Genomic DNA, 16914 nt, shown 5'->3' on the forward strand with positions numbered 1-16914 from the left:
CTTGGACTCTTAACGCTGCACGATGGATACCTGGGCGAATGACACATATTTCTTTGGACTTGTTTGATGTTAGGCATACGGATAGCGGATACGATTGTGAGACATCACGAGAACGACGATTGCATGCTTTGCGGCCTTAGTTACCTCTCTGGACATCTGGGCTTGTCTTGGGCGTCGGGTTCGGATGGTTTTGCGACTTGGTTGCCCCTTCTATTCGTCTTACTTCCACACGGGACTCCCCCAACAGAGATTTCCTAGCTTTTAGTTTGCTTTTTCGCCACGTTGTTGACTTGTTCGTGACCGTTCTGCGTGTGAACCAATCCTGTTGTTTGCTTTACTAGTTGGTCGGTCATTGGTCTGCAGTTGCGATACCCCTCAGTCATTCACGAATTTGCTGCTGCTTGTAGTACTAAATAGGCTGTGCGTCCTCGCCTTGTATCATGGTCCTTCTAACCCGTTTTCTGTTTCTCTTAACGAGAGGGTCATGCTGGCGCTATTCGATGGTGGTTGGCGTAGGAATCTTGATGATCATTCGGTCTGGGACTTGGGAGTGTGCCTCGCTGTACGTTGGGCGAAAAGCAGATTGCTTGGTGTGGTTTTTCTAGTGGCTTCCCACGTTGGGCGAATGGCGTTGGTGGATGAGTAGGGATACTTCCGCTCCGGGCAGAGAGGGACCTTTGGGTGAAATCAAGTTTGTCAAGACCTCAAACCTTGTTGCTTTCCCACACTTTTGTGACTCTAATGGCCGCGTGTTCCGGTCTATCTGCTTCCTGGTGACCTACCTCTTATGGCATGCTTCCTTACTTACACCCCTCCTCTAAGTTTCTAGTCTCCAGGCTCAACTTATCGGTCTGGAACCTGAGGGCCTGCTCAGCTCAACCTAACATCATCCCAGAGGGACGCCGACGTTCACGCAAGGGCTTACGAAGAAGTACATATGCAGCCGCCTGCCGTCGAGCTGTGGGAAGCTGGCAGGCTCTGTTGGGAAGAGGGACGCAAAAGAGTGTGGACCCTTGCGGTGAGGACGCATTAAGTTCTGTATTTGCTACAGAGGATGCAGCCACTGAGACTATTTGATTGCTCACTCAATGTCACTTGATTGAGTGCTCATTACCGGCATTACTATCCATGATAGATCATTCGTTGCCTTGGACCTTGCTGAGCAGGTCTCGGAGTCCACAACTACATAGCCTGTCTAGAAAAGAACTCAATCCCCCGTGCCCCAGTCTGCGGCAGGGCCAGTCTCTTTCTAGCAGGGTGGTCTACCAGTTGATACGCTTTTTCGAGTATCGTGACCTTGACGGCATTTTGTCCTTCCCACACTTGAGATACTATTCTCCTGCACTCCTTTAGTTCGAGGGCTCTACACTCACGGTCTCTCATTTCGCTGTCTACTTCCTAGGTAGGGATTTTTCGTCAGCCACACGCACACGTACACATATTACATGTTTTCTCTCCTGCGGCGTGTATAAATCCTGCGGCGTACGGACTGCCTTTCGCAGCTCTATCTTTCCCTCTTTCACAGCCTTTCCTTCACACAAGCAAGTCGAGGCAATCTTGCCTTCAAGGTAAGGTCACATCGAGTCTTACCAAGTGTTAAGAGTGCAACATACAGACAACTGATCATCGATAGTGCACCGTCGCCAAAGATGATTATCCCCGAGGCCACCACGGCGCTGAGTGCCAACATGCAGGTCGCGAGAGCTCTCCCGCCTCACCTTCTCCCCAAGGCGGACGCCGTGTTCGCCATGGAGGCCGAGTTCCCCTCGCGCATCGTCCTCGACCTCTACACCAACGACATCGGCACCTTCTCCGTCTGGGGCCGCAAGAACTACACCGACATCACCATCACCCAGACTCCCGCCGCCAACGGCGAGGACAACACCATCGCCAAGAACGACGACGCTGGCGAGCCGTCGTCCGCCATGTGCGGCGAGAATGAGCTCGTCTGCGACAAGGCCCACCAGGCCATGGCCAGCATCTGCTATCGCCTCATCAAGGTCCTCAAGACGGACAAGGCCAACGACATGATCCGCGGTACCCCTCAGGACTACTGTCTCGAGATCGAGACGGCGCGGTGCTGCGTCAGCTGGACCGCCTTCATTGACAAGCCGACGCCCGTCGCGGAGCTCGTGCCCGCCGCGGAGATTGTGTACGATAACTGCCGTGACATCATGCGCAGCTACGTCTCTGGCAAGGTGTATGGTGCTATTGTTGGCAATCACTGCATGGACCAGTGCCTTTCTGAACGGCCGGATGGCTGCTGATCGTGGCATGTTTTATGGGTTCCTTCACCGCGTGACCACTTGCTTTGAGAACCCTGTGGGCTTACTTCTGCTGTTGTCTGTCAAGGTGACGAATCTGGGAGCGGGGAGTTTTCTGCATCGTGGTTCTAATGTTTGATATCAAAAGGCACTCCTGCTTTGGGAAGAGTGCCAGGTCAGGTCAGATTTTTTTCACGCTAGCTTCGCACTTAACTACAATACATCGTCAATTGCTTCGTACACTTTGTCGAAGCCATAGTCAGGACATCTATTGACATTTGGCAACGACTTGAGGCTTTTGTAATGATACAGGTACTTGATGAGATTGCTGCTCTATTGATGTCCAACATGAACTCCATACCCAGGTCCACACTTCTTCTCAGATATGCCAAGCCATAACCACAACAACTGGCCATCCATGCATGTATCCTCGCCCAACTGTACTGGCCAAGGATGCAAAGAAATCCTGAAGGCCTGCCAAGCAAAAACATTTGCGACAACAGCAGGGTTCGAACCTGCGCATCCGAAGATAATAGATGTCTGAATCGTGAACAATTCAAGTCTATCGCCTTGGACCACTCGGCCATGTTGCCATTAGTTGAATGTGGAGTCTCGGTTGGGTAACAGCGATCTTAGTCGCGGCTCGTTGCTGCATGCCGCGTTTTCCGGCAGCAGGTGCATGAGGATGCAGCTCCGCGCTCGTGAGTTGCGTAATTCCTATTCTCAGAGCTTGATTTTAACGCGGGAAAGAGGATAAATAAGTTTTTGTAGTAGTGCACTGGACCTATATGAGTCGAGAACGAGATTAGTGTGCTATGGGTTTTTGTTGCGACACTTTGCTTCGATGTTTCGTTGAAGCGCGAGGGTACTTGACGACTTCGGAAAGTCAAGTTGTTTCTCAGCTGGCTTCCTTTGAGCAATGGCTAGCTAGTCAGTTTACCAGTGTTGTATGGGCTTATTTCTTCATCAACGGGTTACGACCTATCGCTGCACGCTATTAATAAGAGTTGATTAAAGATGGAGGTTGATGTAAAGTATTGAGCCGGTAATAAAATCGCTTACCGCTCTATTAGTATCCTCCCTAGCTCTTTCTTATTATTTCTATTCCTTTTTTACTATTCCTATTCTTTTTATCCATATCATTTTTATTACTATTATTTCTGACCCCGTTATTCTTATTCTTATTATCTATATTCTTATTTGTCTTCTAAAGAGTTTTCTTTAATTAATATATGAAAGAGAGTAAGAGTAATGATAGAAATAGTAAAAAGTATAAGAATATTAGGTATGGTATGTAGGTAGGTAGACGTTCTAATCTTCTTAACTAGAATCCTATTTTATTACCCATTTGAGTGTCGACCAATTAATAATTACTTCTCTTGAAAAGACTAAGGAGATGACGAATAAAGAGACGGAATGTCCTGCGGCTAATTATTGTCGCTGCTGGCTTGAGACCGACCATCCACCAAGTATGCTTTCTAGCATGAGGTCCAAATAGTAGGCGTCGAGAGGCACACCATAGGCGGAAGGGCAGTACGAAGCTCTTCCGGCAGGTCGTGGGGAGCACAGCAGCTTAAACATCTGGGTAGCTTACATGCTCATCATCCAGTAACAATTGCAGCCAGTATTTCATGTCAAATTTGTGTACTTTGCTTGCATGCTTGGGTCTAACTAGGGTACGACAAAAGGACTGCGCGCAGTGAGCACAGATATCATCAGGACTGGAGGGAGCAAGTCTTCCGATGGCACCAGCCACCAAGAAGGCGAAATAACCACGCGCCAAGGATGGCTCATCACCTCTGCCGAGTGGCACGCGAAACTTACATGTAGTTCGACGTGTCTCCCGTGCACATATGAAGTATCGTTTAGTCTTTCACTGATCGGATGGAGGAAGGAGACCGGTATTAGACCGCCCCACATTAACCGCCCGAAAGCTTAGCAGAGGCGATGCAGGGAAGATCTTCCCGTGACTAGGGGGTGATGTCATATTCGTCGTCCATTTAGGCGGTGCGCCTCCCTGCATGTAGTGAAGAGAGACACAAAAGACCCTCCCCAAAAACACCCCATTGATAGTAGGCTGACATTGGTCAATCCGAGAATGCGTGAGAGCGAACTGCCCTATGAGATGGGGAAGACTTGGCAGCTATCTGCGGCGCAGTCCGCGCAGCCCACGCAGCGATGTCTGGACACGCCGCACTGCTGCAGCTCATGCCGTCAGCGGCTTCGTTGAAGCATTGATAACCAGGATCCCACGTTTATTTTATGGAGTGTAACATGCCGACGTCTATTGAGCGAAAGTTGCCATACGTTCCGACTCAATTTGGGAGGTTATCGTCGTCAAATTCTTACAGACCATTACGCCACACGCCTCGATAACTCTACACGAGACTCGAATTCGTTATACAATGTTCAAGAATTCGGAGATCCTAAGGGCCAGAGAGGAACAAGAAGAAGATAGGAAGAGGTTGAAAGAGGAAGTGAACCTTCGCGGCAAGCAGGGACAGGACACAACCAAGGGCGAACAAGTGTGGTACTCTCGCCGCGTCGACGACGGGTGTCTTTTACATTGGGCCATCATCACGCACGGCCAGAAATACGAGCTCCGCCTACCAAATGGCAGTGTCCCGAAGCCGAAGGACAAGGTGCCAGAGAGCGAAAAGACCAGTTCTTTCGAGCCTGCTCGGGTGTATGAAGCGAGGGTGGCTGCATGGTCCTTAAGGGAAGAGACGAACAAGCTCAGAGCACTTCAGCTTTCGACACCGTCCAAGGGCTATCACATCCGTGACTACACCGTTTGTCAGATCGGCTGGACGACTTTGACGAAAGATGAAGTCAACACCGAATGGGCTGCCGCGCGCTCATTCATTCCCGCTGAAGATCTGGGATACGACGACTGCCGGGAGCTGCTCAAGAGGTTCGGCAGCATCATCAAGACGCCTGAAGGATGTGCACTAGACTATGACTGGTTCAAGGAAAGTCTTGAGACGCCAACTCATAGACTCACCGAGATTACTCCGGACAAGGCCGTCAAGGGGTTCCAGAATTCGATGCAGAACGGGCTATGGGGTGTCGCTGCCACGGGAGCCGGAGCCGGAATCGTGTATGGCGCGTATGAGGCTGGAAAACAGATGGATCCTTTGAGGAGTGGTGCTAATGTGGGCGGCAGCCTGGGTCCAGATTGTTGTTGCGCTGGTTGCTACTGCTGTACTTGCGTGGCGGGTGATGGATCTTTCTGGGAGTCTTGCACTTGGCTGCCGTGTTTGGCCTTGAGCGGTGGCTGCAACTGTTGATAGTCGGATTTGTTCGATAGAGGTCGCTTTCTGCATAGAGTACATAGCAAACGTAGCGTTCCTTCTAGCGGTTGTGAATTTAATACCAACTACCTAGTCACTTGTTCTAACTCTTCCATACTGAGTGTTATCAAAATTCCCAATGAAGTGTCAGGACGATTGGGAATTTAAGCACGTAGATTTAGCACGGAGTGTACACAATCGCCAGAGTGGGAGGTTGTGTTTTCTAATATTATGAGTCTATGTGATAATGACCTTCTTCATTAAGGTGCCAAGTAGATCGACGATCTCTGATGCTGGGGGCTCTCTCTCTCTCTCGCCAACTGTTACACCGGAAATCTAGAAGGGAATCTTGAAGCCTGAGTGACGAAGGTTCTGGAAAACACCAGTAGGATCGTACTTGGTAGAAGCGGCCCTCAGCCTCTCGATGGAAGCCTCACCGTACGACGAGATAACATCTTGTACCTTGTGGGCATAGTTGAGGAAGATCCAACCCCAGTTCAAGTCCAAAGACGCAGCATAAGCCTCGACGTCCTCTGTGTAAGCCTGGATGTACGGGAAGGAAATGGTTTCATTCTCAGCTCCGTTGACGGCGAAGGTAATGAGGAACATGATGCCGTTGCCTCTGGTGATGTAGTGGTCCAGCCCCATGCTGTTCCCACCCATGGCGATGCCCTTGTCGACGATGGACTTGGTGATGGGCTGGAACATGCAGAGGGTGTTGAAGCCTGAGTCAGCACCGACAGCCTTCTCGAGATCCGCGTTCAGGGTGTAGAACTTCTCAACGGCGTAGTTCATGATCCGAGCATCGTTGTCGAATGCGAGCGTGAACCAGGCGTTGCGGAAGCCGGCGGGCTGACCGGAACCGAGTTCGTTTGCGACGATGGAAATTAAGTCGACCTTGGTAGTGTCCTGGGTAATGTTGCCAGCCGCATAGTAAGCGTCAAAGGCAGGGGGCGCGACCTCGGCCAAGGTGTTCTCGATAGCGGCGTTGAGGATCATACCGCCGAGCTGGGGGAGGTACGCCCAGTAGACGATGGAAGAGCTGTTCTCGTCCTTGTGGACGTTCTCCGTGAACTCAACGAGGGCATCGATGACTTTAGGCCCGGACTCCAAGTCGTAGATGAGGTTGCCTCCCCAGACTACCGGCTTTGTTGAGTCGGGAAAGTCAATTGCGTACATATCGAAGCGTGTGACAAGACCAAGGTTGGCGCCGGTTCCTTTGAGGCCTTGCCACAGATCAGGGTTGGAAGTGGCATTGGCATTAACGATGGATCCATCAGCAAGGACCACCTCAAAGTTGGCAACTTGGTCACATGCGAAACCATGAGACGCCGAGTGGAAAGAGTTGCCGCCGCCGAGAATGAAGCCTCCAGTTCCGACGGTGCCAGCACGGCCACCCGTGACGACAACTCCATACGGGGCAAGAGTGTCGTAGACAGTCTGCCAGTGACCGCCGGGTCCAATGGAGGCGATCTTGGTGTCTGGGTTGTAGGTGGTGCTGTTGAAGAAGCCAAAGTCAATGGTGACACCATCGTTGACACTGTTGGATCCAGCGAAGGAGCCATGGCCACCGCCGCGAACGCCGAATGTGCAGTTAGACGCAGCGAGGGTGGTGATGATGGTCGAGACATCCTCGGCTGTTGAGGGCTGTGCGACACACCAAGGGTCCAGGGCAGCGGTGATGGACCAGTACGAGTCCATACGTTCCACATACTCGGTGGAGTTGGGGAAGTAGATCTTGCCAGCGAGTCCTGGGGCCTTGTTCAATTTCAAGCACTGGTCAAAGTCAGTAATATGTTTGAATTTTTACGACGGAGGTGTGTCTGTAGCTACGGGAACTCACGCATGCCGTTGACTGTGAGTAGCAAGTCGCAGCAGACGCGATTTCGAACAAAGCTGCTGCAGTGCTCATTGCCATGATGGTAAACTTCATCATGGAGGCTGGAAAGGATTGAAATGCGACGGTCAGTTGAAGGGACGGACGGGGAGAATTCTGGTGGCAAGGCCGACACCAGAGCCAAGGAGCGACTTGTGAAAAAAGACCAACGGGAGTGGGTTGCACTGACGGAGGTGAACACGAAGGCAGACTTTCTGTGATAAGCCGTCAGCTTGTCCTTATATTACCCTGTCCTGAAGCAACCTCGGAGCTGCAATCCAGCACGGTGGACCGCAAGAAGCCCAAAATGGAATATTGGTCCATGAAAGGGCCTGGACAAACGAAGGACTGAGATGAAGGTGGGACATTACTGCCGTGATGCAGTAGTGTAGAATAAGACAGCCCCTCATCACGGCTTGCACCGTCCAGTTGTCATCGATGTGATGTTTATCGGTCCAGTCTTCAGTTCTGGCAAGGGTGGGTAGCATCCATTGCATGTGGCTAAGTTTGCTGCAAACCTTGCGTTGGAGACTTGGCGAACATGCTTCTTTCCCCCGTCTGGCAGCACAGAATATCGTTGGTGCGATTTCAACCCCTGTTGCTCTCTTCCCTCTTCCCATCCTATGTCTTTTCACAACGTTGCTCGATGTTGTTGGAAGTAACCGAATACCATCCCAGTCACCGAAGCTCCGTCGTCCCACCCAAGATCCTGGGCCTTGCTGTCGGGGAAGAAATTGACTTGCTACCGGGCACTGGGGTTCGATTCCGTGCCCTCCGCGTAAGCCCATCCTTCTGGAAACCCTGACAACTTACAGGCATTACGCCGACAACAACGAGCAACCAACATCGCCTCGGCCAGGGCCAGATGAAAATGCTTACTGACCCACGCTTCGACGGACTGAGCCGATCACGGGGGGCCATGCCGCATCGAACGATTTAGCCCCCGCCATCATCCGGGGTAGCTCATCGACGGTACGGGTGCTATCAGATACAGCGCCACAATGCAAGGTGACGAAGGTATGCTAGGACAAAGTCTGATCGGCGTTGTCCATTTGGAAGGCTGAAGCTACCTCTTTCTCCGGAATTATCAGCATCTTATACCTCTTCATCCAAGCGACCTTGCAAAAGAGGCATCGATCGAACTTGCCATTGCTACAACTTCCTTTCACATAGTGGCACGGAAAGCGGTCGGACCGGAGATCAAGACCCGACAAGTGGCAAGTGAGAAGAAATGCTGCAAATAACTCCCAAGACATTTTAAATTGAGATGCAGCCTCTTGCAGCCAAGAACTGCAGGCACGAGGCGCATTTATGCGAGTGTATTTGAGCCTCGAGATACTTAATCGAACGACCTGGTCGTCGGTTCCGCCACGCGGTTCCTGAATTCTCTCGTGCATTTCGCCGAAAGAGAGGACGAAGGATTTGTCTCAACTTCACAAGACCCTAGTTCCAACACAATTCATCCCTGTGACCGGGTTTATTGAGCGACAGGTAAAAGTGGAAACATCGACAATTTCGTGCTGTTCTTCGGGCCAGAATGCCGGATGAAGTGATATCGCGCAGAATTATCTTGGCCAACCGCTAGTCAAGGATATTACGGCGTTGGTTCCAACAGAAATTTGTGACTGCAGGACGGTGGAACAAGAACAGGGCCTTTTGCATCAGGAAGTACGGGGGGCCGAGGATGTGGACTCCCTTCTTCCGCTCTTCAAAGCTCAGGTTTAACATAAACGTGAACATGCTTGCGAATCACATTCTAGATACGATGTGCAAAGAGTGTTGGTGTCAAGGAGTCGAGAATAATACATGCTAAAACTAATACTTCCACGGTTGCTCTCGTATCGTTTGGTACATAACGACCATGGCGTCCGAAAATACCTTTCGCCCGAAGGATGTAATCTCCTTTAAGCCACCGGGCGCCCCCATACTTATGATACTGTGTTCCTGCCACTTGATCGACTTTGTTGAGTGACACATTTCACCGCAAGCATCAGCACGGAATCAGCAGCTTGGCCATCCGACTCGTAATATCCAAGCCATGCCAGTGGTGAAGGGCGTTGTCACTGTTCTTCCGCCTCCTGAAGGCTATGTGGTCAATTTCGACAACCCACAGCGGCAGGCTGTACCCGAAGCTTACTATGTCGCTGGATTTGGTACACTTCTCAGTGTTTTGCTCATGGCGCAAAGGCTGTACACGAAAGCCTTCTTGATCGGTCGATTGCAGTGGGACGATGGTAAGAATACCCAACAAACAGCACCATGAGATTCCTTTCCTACACTATCCTGTATCATCACTACTTGACTTTCATCATATCTTAAGCAGCGCCTTATCAAGCTGCGTGGACTAACGCTTGGTCTTGGCAGTCTTTCTTCTTCTGGCTTGGGTAAGTCCCAGTATCTCGGACACCGGGTCGCGACTTGCAGCAACGTGCAGCCTCAAGCCCAGCCACACAACGCTGACAAGCTTGGTCAACTTGTTGAGAACAGTCTCGCTGACTGTATCATAGTTCACCTCTATCGCTACCATTGGATTATGTGTTCGTGAGTGAAAATGCCAAGCTGAGATGGTCGGCTAGGTTGTTGCTGACAAGCCCTCGGTAGATATGTTTGCATATGGGTCTGGAGGTGTCCACGGATGGGAGATCTCTATCGAAAAGTACAACATATACATGATGGTAAGTGGGACCGGATCTCACCGTCTGTTCATTCCGTCTTTGGAGACTAGGATGTTCTTTTGCGAGCCCGGTGTGCTAACGTAATCGTCATGCAGGATGTTTTCCTCGCCGCCGCCATCTATACCCTCTGTGGAAGTTTCGCTAAAGTCTCTCTCTTGATATTTTACTTCCGACTATCACCTCAGAGATGGTTCAAACGAGCTGTGTGGATTTCTCTTGCGATCATTGCCGGTTACAGTATCGGCATCTTCTTTGCTCTGGTATTCGCCTGTGATCCAATCGCAATGAGCTGGGACGTTACCATCACGGAAGGCACATGCATCAACCGACCATCACTATACATTGCGACTGCTGCGGCAAACATCATCTCGGACTTGATACTTTTCGCGCTTCCTATTCCCATCGTTGTGAAGTTACAGATTCCGCGTAGGCAGAAAGTTGGGCTGTTCTTCATTTTCGCAGTTGGGTCACTGTATGTTGGCATCGCCACTATTCTTCAAGATGATGGTACACGTAGCGAGACTCTGGCGAAGCTAACAAGACGTGTAGTACAGTCGTCACTTCGATCGTCCGCGTTTCTCTCCTTCCAGCCATGCTTACAAGCATGGACCAAAGCTGGGTCATCTCATGGGCCAGTTTATGGATGTAAGTGAAGCTCGGCCTCCTTTGATCCTATCCCCAATATCCGTGGCTGTATTTTCTGACAAATCGATCTTTCAGTATCGTTGAAGCGAACCTAGTCGTAATTTGCGCCTCTCTGCCGACCTTACGCAAGTTTTTCCGACACGTCGCACCCAAGATCATCGGCGAAAGCACATATGGCAAGGGAACCAAGACTGTCGGTGGTACTGGAAGCAAGCCCATATCACGAATGACTATCGGTGGTACAAATGGGACGCGGAATAGAGCCGAGTATTCGCAATTTGATCGCGACAACAATGGCGAGGCATTTGTGATGGCCAGCATGGGGTCCAACAACCCAGCTACTATCGCGACTGGTCATACCGAGGGTGATCCGACAGAGGATGATTCATCAGAGAAAGCCATCATGCGAGGAAACAATATTGTCCAGACGAAGACAATCACGGTGGAGTATAGCACTAAACAATGAGACTTCGGATCACACGAAACGCAATATAAATGATAGGCTATCAGTGTGCAAGTACGCATGATATTAGCCACTTATCAAGGTACATGGGTCGAATGAAAGAAATTCCGAAGGCGTTATTGTTTAGTTATGTGAAAAAGTAACGCCATTTCTTAGACTTCAAGTCATCTTCACGCATGTCAGATTAAGATCCTCGGCAACTTTGACGCAACCAGCAAACCTCAACTGCGGCAACAGAAAAGCGATCGACGTTGAAGACCCCCTTGCACATCCTGGTTCTCATCATAATGGCCAATGCGAAGTAAAGCCTTGGTGGCATCGCAGGGCGGATAGCCACCCGGCGGATCGTGCCGAAGACGCAATACCAAGGAGTTCCGCTCTGGAAATTACCGTATAATACACAGGGAACTAGGCCTATGAGCCCACGGTGAGAACCAACAGCTGACCGCCAAGAAAAAAACAATGAACAACCGGGATCCAAACTTATCCTATTTGTCATTGATATTGTCTAGATATATCTTTCCCGCTCCTGCATTCTAAAGCCCGCGTTATTCCTAGTTCTCTGCAGACCCCACGCTTACTACCCGGCCGTCCTGCAAGGTGACAATCTTATCGATGTCACGGAGGGCCTGAGGACGGTGAACCACAGATATGATAGTATGATTAACGAACTCGCTCTCGATGATCCTAGCCATCATGTCTTCGGTTTCTTGATCGACGGCACTGGTAGCTTCATCAAGAACCAGGACCTTGCTAGAATTCTTCCTGACTATAGCCCGGGCTAGACACAACAGCTGCTTTTGGCCCTTGGACAGTGGTAGGTTGGAAACATCCGTGTCGAGACCACCACTCAAGGAGATGGCTGACCATAGTGAGACCGTGGTCAGGGCATCTATGAGGTCAGCATCGGACGGCGCCTCGCCTGCGGTTGTGTCGTCGCTAAAGGGGAACAGATTCGTGCGCAGGCTTCCGGGCAAGAGGAGCGGCTCCTGCGGGATGGCGATGAGTGATCGGCGGAGCACATCGTTTGGAACACTGCCAATGTCAACACCATCGATCAGGATTTTCCCTGCGTCGAGGCCAAGAAGCTTGAAGATAGAGAGAGTGAGGGTCGATTTGCCACTGCCTGTGCGCCCGCAGATGGCAACCTTCTCTCCTGGCTGGATAGATAGCGAAACTCCCTTGAGTACCGGTCTCGTTTCCGCGGAGTAAGACACCGTGATATTCTGTATCTCGACCTGGCCATGTGCAGGCCATTGGCGTGGGATTTTGTCAAGCACTTCAGCCGTTGGTTCGATTGGTGTTCGAGATACGAAGGTTCGCAAACGCGAGATTGCTCCTAGGGATGTTTCGAGCTCTGTCCAAGAGGTAATCAGAGTTGCCAGAGATTGGTTGAAGTTGAGCACATTGTATAGCGCAATGGCAATGGCTCCGGTGCTAGTCGCGTCCGGTATCATCATGGCCATTGAGACCAGCAATACTGCAATAGCACCGACAAGAATGTCGAGAACCAGAGTGAGCCAGCGCTGGATGCAAAACATCAGATAGTACGGCCGCTGGGACTCATCCAAGAGTTCAAGTGAAGTTTCTCGGAAGGCAGTTTGCCAGCCGAAGGCGCGGATGGTTGACAGGCCATCGATGGTCTCGATCAACTTGGTCAGAAGAGGAGCCTGCGCCTGAAGATCGAGGAATCGCATCTGGCGAGAAGTCCTGAGGTAGAAAGCCTGTAGGCAGTAGAGAGCGAGCAAGGCGAACGGGATGACAGCTGCAAGATATTTGGCACCAATGACAATCAGGACAGCTCCTGCCAAGCAATCAAGCACAGCTGAGAGGGATTAGCTACGTAGTCTCGCTGATACCCGGGACAAGCCACTCACCGATTGAGGTCATGAACAACGCTGTAGGAAGATCTCGGTCAATGTGAGACAAGTCCTGACTGAACCTGTAAAACATGTTAGGCATCTACAGCTTTAGAGATGATTCTGATATGATTACCTGTTGATCAAGTCGCCGGTGTCTGTTGATCCAAAGAACGACAACGGGGCCCTGTAAAGTAGTAAGCAACGACGTGCACCACAGTTTGGCAAAGTGTGACCCGCCTCATGACAGACTGGAGAAGTGTCCAGTGCAAGCTTTGAGAAGACTTAGGCACGATCAGAACGAACATGATCCTGTAGGCCTCTGTTAGCAGAGCCGGGATTGTCAGTCGTCAGGAATATGCTTTGGCAATGTACCAGATATTGACGCCAATAACAAACAAGCCCACCACAGAAATCGCAGAGTAGACTCCGAAGTAGAAGCCTGTGTCTGATGAACCGGTCCTTGCGTCCTCCTCTGTCCAGATCTTGAGCCAAATTTCTATCAGAGGTCAGAAAAGTCGATACAATTATTTGAAGGGAACATGAACTTACGAGGGAAGACTCGGAAGAAGCAGTCAAGAATTAAGGATATCGCACCGGCGGAGCCATACCACCAACCGATGGACTTCAGGTAGTACCAGTAGAGGGTAGTGTCGCCCGCCTTTCTCAGGAGGTCCTGCTCTGATTCAGCCTCTACCCCTTTGGTATGTGGTTGACTTTGCTGTCGAAATCCTGCGACTGAAGTAGTCTCAGCGTCCTTTGCATCACTGGGCTGCGCATCCACGAAAGAAAGGCTCTGAAGATAGGCGCTCTCCCGAATAGTGTCAAAATTGCCTTGGCTGGCAATATATCCGTCATCGCCTAGGATGAGGATTTGATCCGCAAATTTGAGATATTTCACTGCAGACAGTATGAGTACAAAGCCTATTTTGTGAAATCTTGCCGGGGGTATATGAGTTTCCACCTACGTGAGTGTGTTGTTAGGATCACGGTTGCCCCATATTGGCGGACAAGTCCTCGTGGACTGAAAAGACAGTCCCAGATGTGAGTCTGGGTAGCGTTGTCCAGCCCGCTCAACGCATCATCAACAACTAGGACAGGCTTCCTAGAGAATACTGCTCGCGCCAGAGCCTGTCAAAGCCAGTGAGCGATTATGCACGATTGACAGCAAGATGAGGAATATTAACTTACAACCCGTTGCTTTTGACCTCCGCTCAGGGATTGGCCTTTGCTTCCAACCACTGTGTGATCTCCGTTTGCTAGCTGAGAGAAGTCGGGTACGAGAGCGCAAGCGTGCACCACCCTTTCGTACCAGTCCTCATCAGTCGGTGTCTCACCGAGAATATTTTCCTTGACGGTTGCTGTCGTCAGCCAGGTTGTCTGAGCACAATACGCTACAGGACCTTCAAGAGTCTTGACCGACCCGCTAGTCGAAAGTTCGCCGAGGAGTCCCCGAAGAAGGGTGGTCTTCCCCGAGCCAATTCTGCCAATCACGATAGTCATGGTGGAAGGCGCAATGTGGAGGTTGATATCGCGCAGAATGGGTTCCTCGTCAGCCTTGAGCCTGAACGAACCGTTTTGAACTGTCGCGATATCTCTCTGCTCGGACGATGGCTCGGACGACGTTTTCGGCTGTATCGTACCCATCTCTATGCCATGATCAGTTCCGGCATGCCCAAGGTCGTCAGAGTGGCTTGCAGCTTCAAGATAATCAGGATCTGTGACCGTTGATGGCCTACCCTGTTCAAGGAAGGCTTGAATCCTCTCAAAACTTCCCAAAGATGCCACTAAGCTCGGTACCGAGGTGATGAGCTGCGCAAGAGGCCCAGCAATTAAGTCGATGATGGTCAGAGAAGTGAAGACAGTGGCGATAGAGAGTGATAACCCGGCGTTGATCTTCTGCGCAAGGATGGCAAGGCCAAAAGTGACAACAGGACCGATCATTGATGGGGCGTTGCCTGGATATCGAGGTGTCAGCTTGTGATATAAAAAGGTTAAGAACCTCAAGCTTACCGAGCATGTTCATATAAGTGATGAACCGGCGATACTGCTTTGCTCTGCGCAGCTCTGCCACTCTCAGGTCTTGAATCGCACGCTGAAGGAAGCCTACCATTCCTAGCATCTTCGTCTCCTTAATTGCACCAAGAACTTCCGAAGTGACTGTAATGCGCTTTTGGATTTCTTCGTTCCAAATCTTCGAGGCTCGAGGCATAAGTTTCGACAACCTCGCCATACCAATTGTGCAAGCTCAAGTCGATGTTAGATCAAAAGCATCATACTTCAGTTCAAAACAGGTACTTACCGATAATGGTTACAGCCGGTCCAACGCTTCCAAGACCAAGCTGTCTTTGAAGTAGCCATATGGCAATGCCTATCTCGATGGGATTTGCCCACACCTCATGAATCGTTTCGAACGACCTGCAAATGGTTCTCACGTCGGTGCTGACCAAAGTCAATGGCGCAGACGGATCGCTGGCCTTCGCTGTGTCTAACTCGAGGTTATTGGACATGATGAGGGAAACCAAAGATCCACGGATTATCGTGATATAACGGAAGAGCTTGTGCTGGTAGAAACCTGTCGACAACTAACACAAGACGAGCCGTATCAGCGGAGAGAACTACAACCGAGCAGCTTCACTGTAACCCACCGCATTGCCCAGGTAGACTAGGCCCGTCGCAGCTATCAAACCGTACCCAACAGATTTGGAATCAGATCCGCGGTCCCCATCGACGTATTTGATGATTCGGTTGATGAGAAACGGTTGCGAGAACTTAAATCCAATCAGGAAGAGTCTGGGTACTGCTGTTACCAAAAAAGCCATCTTCGTCGTGCTGAAGATCGAGCGTAATAGGGCCCGCTTCCCATGCGCTCTTCGTTCATTCCACGCGATGTTGACGTTCTGGAGCAGGGGCTCGGACCGCATATCATCATCTATGTCGTAGAGTGTCGACGGAGATAAGGTGGCCTTGAATCCTTTCCCTAGCAGGCTGTTGAGCCACCAAAAGAAACCGCGGCCGATGATGCCGCTCGTGGCCTCGGGGCTCAAGTGGCGCAGAGCAGCGAGGAGGAATGTGCGTTTGCCTTGCACTTCGAGAAGAAACATCGTCAACTTCATTGCCAGCGCTGCGCAGGAGACGCTGGCCAAGTTGTGCAATCCGGGAAGCAGCCATAGTGTGCGGCATTGTAGGGCGTCAAAGATGAGCGAGAACGCCAGGTAGACACAGATCGTAGTGGACGGTCGGATTGATCGGAGATGTTCTGCATGGCTGAGGAGAGTAAGGGCTAAGGCGTCTAGAACGCCGAGGACTGCGGCAGCGATAGAGACGCGGTTGGAGAGCGGTGTTTGCGTCCATAGCGCGAGCAAGGCGATCTGAAGTCCGCCAAAGATGATGCAGGTGGCGATCTTTGCGACATTCAAGGGATGTCGTAGGACTTTGCGGCGTTGATGAAGAAGCTGCTGTAGCCGGAAAGGGAGGGCCAGAAGCAATACTGCAGACGGACCAATGTTCATGATAGATTGTTCGAAGAGTAGGGTGAAGTCAAATCGATCGCTGCATACGGTTGCAGCGGGGCCAAAAGACCCCTCGCATTCGGCGATGGTCGTGAAGTTGTCCATAGCGGCTGCGACGATTGATGAAGTTGCAAGTCGACGGTTCAGGAACCTCTTGTTGGACGAACTCGCCTAGTGTTTTACTATGCGGTGCTGCCAATCCAGCCAAGGATCCCTTGATGCGCCTAGGCGGCAAGTTTGGGGTGCTATCGTAAGTTCACACGGAGTCAGCGTCCATTCTGCTTCAGGATGCGAGAAATCTTGCGAGTCGGGCTATGACTCGCAATC

General features: G+C 50.9%; 5 protein-coding genes across 5 annotated transcripts; 3 read left to right on the top strand and 2 right to left on the bottom strand.

Moving 5' to 3' along the window:
- Positions 1 to 1649: 1649 nt before the first annotated feature.
- Positions 1650 to 2267, top strand: CPAR01_05803 (uncharacterized protein; the record flags this gene model as incomplete). The annotated part of the gene is made up of 1 exon (XM_060490079.1): positions 1650 to 2267. One exon carries the CDS (start codon positions 1650 to 1652, stop codon positions 2265 to 2267), a length of 618 nt encoding a protein of 205 aa, XP_060351545.1.
- Positions 2268 to 4669: 2402 nt separating this feature from the next.
- On the top strand, positions 4670 to 5554 carry CPAR01_05804 (uncharacterized protein; the record flags this gene model as incomplete). Its single annotated transcript, XM_060490080.1, has 1 exon — positions 4670 to 5554. One exon carries the CDS (start codon positions 4670 to 4672, stop codon positions 5552 to 5554), a length of 885 nt encoding a protein of 294 aa, XP_060351546.1.
- Positions 5555 to 5893: 339 nt separating this feature from the next.
- CPAR01_05805 (FAD binding domain-containing protein) lies at positions 5894 to 7475 on the bottom strand (the record flags this gene model as incomplete). The annotated part of the gene is made up of 2 exons (XM_060490081.1): positions 5894 to 7333; positions 7401 to 7475. 2 exons carry the CDS (start codon positions 7473 to 7475, stop codon positions 5894 to 5896), a joined length of 1515 nt encoding a protein of 504 aa, XP_060351547.1.
- Positions 7476 to 9471: 1996 nt separating this feature from the next.
- On the top strand, positions 9472 to 11219 carry CPAR01_05806 (uncharacterized protein; the record flags this gene model as incomplete). The annotated part of the gene is made up of 7 exons (XM_060490082.1): positions 9472 to 9667; positions 9798 to 9817; positions 9941 to 9974; positions 10035 to 10108; positions 10204 to 10615; positions 10663 to 10753; positions 10829 to 11219. 7 exons carry the CDS (start codon positions 9472 to 9474, stop codon positions 11217 to 11219), a joined length of 1218 nt encoding a protein of 405 aa, XP_060351548.1.
- A 551-nt stretch (positions 11220 to 11770) lies between these two features.
- On the bottom strand, positions 11771 to 16692 carry CPAR01_05807 (ABC transporter; the record flags this gene model as incomplete). Its single annotated transcript, XM_060490083.1, has 11 exons — positions 11771 to 13041; positions 13094 to 13158; positions 13212 to 13262; positions 13328 to 13387; positions 13451 to 13574; positions 13628 to 13975; positions 14044 to 14206; positions 14267 to 15033; positions 15089 to 15322; positions 15378 to 15660; positions 15724 to 16692. The coding sequence occupies 11 exons, from the start codon at positions 16690 to 16692 to the stop codon at positions 11771 to 11773; spliced, it is 4335 nt and encodes a 1444-aa protein (XP_060351549.1).
- Between the last annotated feature and the right edge of the window lie 222 nt (positions 16693 to 16914).

Source organism: Colletotrichum paranaense (assembly GCF_030867605.1).
Source record: "Colletotrichum paranaense strain IMI 384185 chromosome Unknown Scaffold_4.1, whole genome shotgun sequence".
NCBI lineage: Eukaryota > Fungi > Ascomycota > Sordariomycetes > Glomerellales > Glomerellaceae > Colletotrichum > Colletotrichum paranaense.